Source organism: Microcebus murinus, chromosome 10, assembly GCF_040939455.1.
Source record: "Microcebus murinus isolate Inina chromosome 10, M.murinus_Inina_mat1.0, whole genome shotgun sequence".
Taxonomy (NCBI): Eukaryota; Metazoa; Chordata; class Mammalia; order Primates; family Cheirogaleidae; genus Microcebus; species Microcebus murinus.
The window spans coordinates 93,447,790-93,454,759 of NC_134113.1; the positions used below are offsets into that span (position 1 = coordinate 93,447,790).

At 43.4% G+C, this 6,970-nt stretch overlaps 1 protein-coding gene across 1 annotated transcript; it reads right to left on the reverse strand.

The window, feature by feature from the left end:
• Positions 1-2,687: 2,687 nt before the first annotated feature.
• On the reverse strand, positions 2,688-6,569 carry GDF3 (growth differentiation factor 3). Its single transcript, XM_012777626.3, has 2 exons — positions 6,257-6,569; positions 2,688-3,570 (listed from the first exon to the last, which is right to left on the reverse strand). Exons 1-2 carry the CDS (start codon positions 6,522-6,524, stop codon positions 2,741-2,743), a joined length of 1,098 nt encoding a protein of 365 aa, XP_012633080.2. The 5' UTR covers positions 6,525-6,569; the 3' UTR covers positions 2,688-2,740.
• Positions 6,570-6,970: the final 401 nt, after the last annotated feature.

The following is a 6,970-nucleotide window of genomic DNA, read 5'->3' on the forward strand; positions in this document are numbered from 1 at the left end:
AAGGTCCCCATGTCACATAAAACTTACATGAAATAAATTTATATAGTTTTCTCTTGTTAATCTGCCTTTTGTTATATGTTGTAGGTGCCTCAGCCATGAATCTACAAATTAGTGAGGAAAGAAGTAAGTCTCTTTTTCCTTACAAAGATATTCAATAAATGCGAAATTGAATAGAAATAAATCAAATTGACGGTCTGTGAGTTCGTGGACAGGCCTGCCATGAAATAAGATCATGAGTTTTAAAATGCTCTGAAATAGCTATGCTCAGGCATGATAGTACACAGCTATAATACCAGCTATTCTAGAGGCTGAGGAAGGAGGATTCCTGGAGCCCAGGAGTCAGAGGCTGCAGTGAGCTAGGATCATGCCACTGTACTCCAGCCTGGGTGACAGAGCAAGACCCTGTCTCCTCTTAAGAATAAATAAATAAGACCTTGGTACAGGGGCTCACACCTGTAATCCCAGCATTTTGGGAGACCAAGGTGGGAGGATCATTTAAGGCCAGGAGATCAAGACCAGCCTGGGCAGCACAGCAAGACCATGTCTCCACAAAAATTGTTTTTAAAAATTAGCTAGGCACAGTGGCACACAACTGTAGTCCTAGCCACTCAGGAGGCTGAGGTGGTGAGGATTGCTTGAGCCCAGTATTTTGAGGTGACAATGACCTGTGATTGGGCCACTGTACTCCATCCTGAGTGATAGATCAAGATCGTGTCTTTTTTTTTTTTTTTTTTTGAGACAGAGTCTCGCTTTGTTGCCCAGGCTAGAGTGAGTGCCATGGCGTCAGCCTAGCTCACAGCAACCTCAAACTCCTGGGCTCAAGCAATCCTCTTGCCTCAGCCTCGCAAGTAGCTGGGACTACAGGCATGCGCCACCATGCCCGGCTAATTTTTTCTATATATATTAGTTAGCCAATTAATTTGTTCCTATTTATAGTAGAGACAGGGTCTCGCTCTTGCTCAGGGTGGTTTCGAACTCCTGACCTTGAGCAATCCGCCCACCTCGGCCTCCCAGAGTGCTAGGATTACAGGCGTGAGCCACCCCGCCGGGCCAAGACCGTGTCTTTTAAAAAATTAAAAAAAAAAAAAAATGAAATAGCTGTGTTATAACACCTGCATCATTTGTTTATATTTTAGAATAAAAAGTCCTACCCTGCCCTCTCCTGCCCCAATCACAGCATGTAACTTGACCTACAGCCGTGGTCCCCAATCTTTTTGGCACCAGGAACCATTTTCATAGAAGACAATTTTTCCACAGACCAGGTAGGGGGGAAGGTTTCGGGATGATTCGAGTGCATTACATTTATTTTGCACTTTATTTCTATTACATGGTAATATATAATGAAATAATTATACAAGTCACCATAAGTGGGGGAGCCCTGACCTACATGGCACATACTCTATTTGTAGACTAGTCTGACAGACATAAAGAAAAAAAAATAGGATATTGTGGGTCCCAAAGCCACGAAGGTGGGTATATCTGTTCTCTAGCCTTGGGCATGATAATAGCCTCAGGAGAGAATCTGATCAATTCAGAAGCAGAATAAATCAGCCAACCACAGAACTACTAGAAGAAGGAAATATCCCATTCTTTTGATGTAACCTTAAGGAAAATGAGAAAAAAATAGAAAAAAGTAATATATAGGCTCATGCCTGTAATCTTAGCACTCTGGGAGGCCGAGGCTGGCGGATTGCTTGAGGTCAGGAGTTCAAAACCAGCCTGAGAAAGAGCAAGACCCTGTCTCTACTATAAATAGAAAGAAATTAATCAGCCAACTTATATAGAAAAAAATCAGCCGGGCATGGTGGCACATGTCTGTAGTCCCAGCTACCTGGGAGGCTGAGGAAGAAGGATTGCTTGAGCCCAGGAGTTTGAGGTTGCTGTGAGCTAGGCTGACACCACGGCACTCACTCTAGCCTGGGCAACAAAGCAAGGTTCTGTCTCAAAAAAAAAAAAAAAAAAAAGGAAAGAAAGAAAGAACTAAATAAATCAGTAATCCATTAACTTTTCTACTTTAGTTCTCCAAACAGGAGTGGTAAGTAAACTCATAGTTTCTGAGATAACCCAAAGTATTTTACCATGTCTAAAGTTTCATATTTGAAATCTATGTGAATTTTGCATTTTACCCCAAAATACACCCATATTTGTTTTAATATCAATATATTTTATCTTAATTATACAGGGGTCAGCTTATGCCTTTGACTCTGTAATTCTATGTCTGAAAATTTTCTAAGGAGATGGGGAAAAAATATGGACAATGAGAAGTAAATAAAGAGTTATAATACTATCATGAAAACTGCAAACTTCGTAACGTCTAATGATAAACATTTTCTTAATTATGATATACCTAAACCATCACATATAGTACAGCCATTATATTAGCTGCAGATGTTGGTGATAGGAAAAACCATATAATGTAATGTTAAGTGAGAAGAGGGAGATGTAACAGAGAATAATGCCTGCCTATATCAGACTATCAGTAAATGCCAGTCTCCTTTTATCTAGAGTCTAATATACTATCATATACATAATTAATATGTTAGAGCAGAAATTCACCAAGGTCATTAGGGCTCCAGCATAAGTGTGTGTACATGTATGTGTCTGTTTTTACATGTGTAATTATCAGCATAATCATGATAGATTTTCCAGGAAGATGAATTATAAACATAGGTATATTTTCATTTCACATAGGTAGTTTTATTAGAAGATTTGCCCCAGGAATACTCCTATTTCTGACATCCTACCCACAGCCACATTCATCAACTACCATGTCTTCGTAATGTCGGAGAATGACATTATCGTCATTGTCGTGGTAGAGCATGGACATGGGGGATAGCTTGGTGGGGACACAGACGGCCTGGGGAACCTCTGGGTCAACTGCATGCATCAGTGCTTGCATGAAAGCATAATTGGAGCTGTTGAGAGAGGTGGTCAGTGAGAAAGGACAATCTCCATGGCAGTAATTGGCCATGAACCCCTTGGGGGCAATGATCCACTTGTGCCAACCCAGGTCCTGAAAGTTAATGAACAACTGGTGACGGTGGCAGAGGTTCTTGTAAGAAGCCCCGAGGGCAGGAATGGCTGCCCTCCTCTTTCGGGAGGAAGAGGAGCACTGCTCAGGGTTGAAGGTCACCACCAGCAGGGAAGCAAGAAGGGAACGTCTCAGCCTGGCACAGGTGTCCTCAAGCTGAAAATCCATCCTAGAATCTCTGTCTTCTTTGACCAGTATCTCCAGGAATAAACCCAAGTTCTTCCGGGGGTTGTCATTCCAATCCTTAGCTACATCCAGAAGGTTGAAGTAAAGGGCACCTTGAGGTGATGGTACTGAATGCAGTGAGAATATTTTACCTGGCTTGGGGCTGGCCTGGCCCCACTCGGGAGGCTCCTGAACCAGGATCAGGGCCAATTCCAGTTCTGGTCCCAAGTGATAGTAAGAGCGGGGCCCCAAGTCCAGGCCCAGCTGGGCCATTGTTAACTGTTCCTTTTCTTTGATGGCAGACAGGTTAAAGTAGAGGAGCTTCTGTAGACAAGGGGAAGCTTGGGAAAGTTTCTTCGAGGAAAGAAAGAAACCTAGACAGGAACAGAGACATGTGAGAGCCACCATAATATATCTCACTTCATATGCCATGGTATGATATAAATCTCAAATGGCCACATATACAACAGACAGGTAGAGAATTATCAGTTATTCTTAAGGCCTATCATTTGGGAGGATTTGTTTCTCCCTTTCCTCATTCAAGCACAGAAATTCTTTTTCTTTTTCTTTTTTTTTTTTTGCTTTTTGAGATAGAGTCTCACTCTGAAGCCCAGGCTAAAGTGCCATGGTGTCAGCCTAGCTCACAGCAACCTCAAACTCCTGGGCTCAAGCGATCCTCCTGCCTCAGCCTCCCGAGTAGCTGGGACTACAGGCATGCGCCACCATGCCCGGCTAATTTTTTTTTTTTTTTGAGACAGAGTCTCACTCTGTTGCCCTGGCTAGAGTGCCCTGATGTCAGCCTAGCTCACAGCAACCTCAAACTCCTGCTCTCAAACAATTCTCCTGCCTCAGCCTCCCGAGTAGCCTGGACTACAAGGCATGCGTCACCATGCCTGGCTAATTTTTTCTATATATTTTTAGTTGGCCAATTAATTTCTTTCTATTTTTTTTTTTAGTAGAGATGAGGTCTCACTCTTGCTCAGGCTGGTCTCGAACTCCTGACCTTGAGCGATCCGCCTGCCAGGGCTCCCAGAGTGCTAGGATTATAGCCATGAGCCACTGCACCTGGCCGGTAAGTTTCTATTCTTAAAAAGATGTCTGTTAAGTTGTGGGAAGCATGAATTCTCTACACTCACAGTGGCATATAATTTTGAAGGACATTTGTTACATATCAAGTTTAAATGGGTCTACTCTTTCATTCAATAATCTCCTTCTAAGAATTTATCAGGAGGCCGAGGCGGGCGGATTGCTTGAGGTCAGGAGTTCAAAACCAGCCTGAGCAAGAGCAAGAGGCTGTCTCTACTATAAATAGAAAGAAATTAATTGGCTAACTAATATATATAGAAAAATTAACCAGGCATGGTGGCACATGCCTGTAGTCCCAGCTCCTCGGGAGGCTGAGGCAGCAGGATTGCCTGAGCCCAGGAGTTTGAGGTTGCTGTGAGCTAGGCTGACGCCATGACACTCAGTCTAGCCTGGGCAACAAAGTGAGACTCAGTCTCAAAAAAAGAAAAAAAAGAATTTATCCCAGGGAAATAATAGAAAAAGCATGTACCCACACACAAAAGTGTATGTAAAGCAGCACCATTAATATTAACAATACATCCATGCCCATGCCCATGAACATCAATTACATAAATTATAGTACGTCTGTACAATGGAATATCATGCAACCATTAAAGATATGTAGACTATTTCTTCTGATGTGTAAGAGATGTTCATGATACTAGAAGAATGCATAGTATGACTCCATTTAAACAAAAATATTCCAAGTTAAGATAAATAAACAAATAAAAGGAGGGGAGGGGAGGCAAAAAAGATTCCAAGTTAATAATCTGCATATGCAAAAAAGAAAAATTTGCAAGAATATGCACCAACTATTGTGGTAGTTTTCTCCAGCAGGACTGGGGAAGGGTGATGGTGAGATTATGTTCTTTTCCTGTATCATTTGATAGAATTACGGATCATCTCAAAATCAAAGTTCTTTCCAGAGAGGGGGAGCAGGAACATTCTCCAAGCTATTCTGCGCTGTTCTCCACTCTCGCCACAGAAAATCCTTCAGCTAGCCCTTCACACTCCTCCTACCTCTTTCCCTCAAGGAATTTTCCCCGACGTCCCACGTTCAAGGCCCTGAGCTTCTCTCTAATACTTAGCAGAACATATGGAAGTCATCTATTTTCTATCTCCCCCCTACAAACTCTGTAAAAAGGTCGGCCTTTCTGTGTTCTTCATATTCGCAAGACTATATAGTTTCAGGCTCACTGTAGGTATCCAATAAAAGGTTTTTGGACAAATAAATATTCAAATTTTCTCTTTGGTAGCTGTAAAAGTAAAGCCGGTTCTTGATTCTGCATCTGAAACACCTACGAGGCTGTATAGACATGCAGATCCTCAGAACCCATCTGAGGCTTTAAATAAGAATTGGGTGGAAGAGGGAGGGGTGGAACCGGGCCGGAGAATCTTTTAAAGGAAGACCCGACGAACCTAGTGGGTGGTCGTTTCGGGAACTGAGGGTTGGAGTCTTATGTGGAGAGCGCGACAGTGGCAGGTCTTCTTGCTCTATAGTTACAAATCAAGAGCCGCCTTTTCCACCCAACAAAGGCATGGGAGAGGTGTGGACAAGGTACGCAGGACTCCTGGCAAAACTGAGCTCAGAACTGTCGTCCCCTGCTTGCCATGCCGAAGGCACCGGGGTGTGTGGCTGCGGGCTGAAGAGTGTGAGGCCGAGGCCACCCCACCCCTTTCACCTGAGCTGAAGCACAAAGCAGTTGATTCGCAAAAAAACCCTCAGGAATCCTGACTTTGTTCACGCACCAGCAGTATGGCCTTGAATAGACTACAGATTACCTCCTGTCTGAACCTTAATTTCCCTATTGTTAAAAACTTGATAAGAATAACTGCCTTCCTCTCAGGATTGGGACTAAATGACATAAAATATGCAAAATGCCAGCACAAGGGCTTCCACAAGCCGTCAGTAATTATTATTTCTCTTTCTCCCTTCCTTTCTGCACACCACCCACTAACAGGTTCTTCTCTGGAAAACATTCAAAATGTCCTTACCTTGGTCTGGGAGAAGTCGAAGTACATTCCCAGGGACGCCCAGCTCCTTCACGTAGCATAAGTCTTGGGGGACGCCCGTGGCGGCTGCTGCCTCTCGGTCCTGGAAAATTTTCTTCAAGACATAAGGCACAGGTTGGAATTTCTGGGGCGAAGGCACCTTGTCTAAGCCCAGAAATTGAAGAAAGTCATATTCTCGAAATTGGAACGACTGGCTCAAGGCCAGAGTTAACAGGTAGCCCAGAGCCAAAACTGGCCGGGAAGGAAGCATGGCCTCCGCGGTGGCACCGAACCGGCCGGTCAGGCTGGGGAGAGCGCGCGGGCCGACTGCCGGCCGCTCGGGTGTTGCCAATTTACCTGATGTGAGCTAATCAAGTGTGAATTGCTCTTTTCCCAGCTCCTCAAAGGCAATTGGATGTGAAAAGACAAGACTTTTTTTCTCTTCTCTTTCTCTGCTTTTCCAGAAAAAAAGTTCACAAAGCAGATTAACAAAGCAGGGACGGAAACTCTACAGGGATCTGACGTTGTCAACAGTAGACAGAGTGAAGAAGAGACGTGCATTCATTATTTAACAAACAGTAAGCATCTATTTTGTGCAAGGTGCTGAGATAGGTGCTAGAAATACAGTATCAAGTAATTCATAGTCTTATAAATCCATTAGGTTGATTAGACAAATACACAGGTAGATTTTTAACAGATTATATCTACAACGATGTG

Coding starts and splice junctions, on each gene's coding strand:
- GDF3 (XM_012777626.3), bottom strand. CDS start 6,524: ATGCTTCCTTCCCGGCCAGTTTTGGCTCTGGGCTACCTGTTAACTCTG. Junction 3,571..6,256: donor TCGACTTCTCCCAGACCAAG/GTAAGGACATTT, acceptor GTTCCTGTCTAG/GTTTCTTTCTTTCCTCGAAG.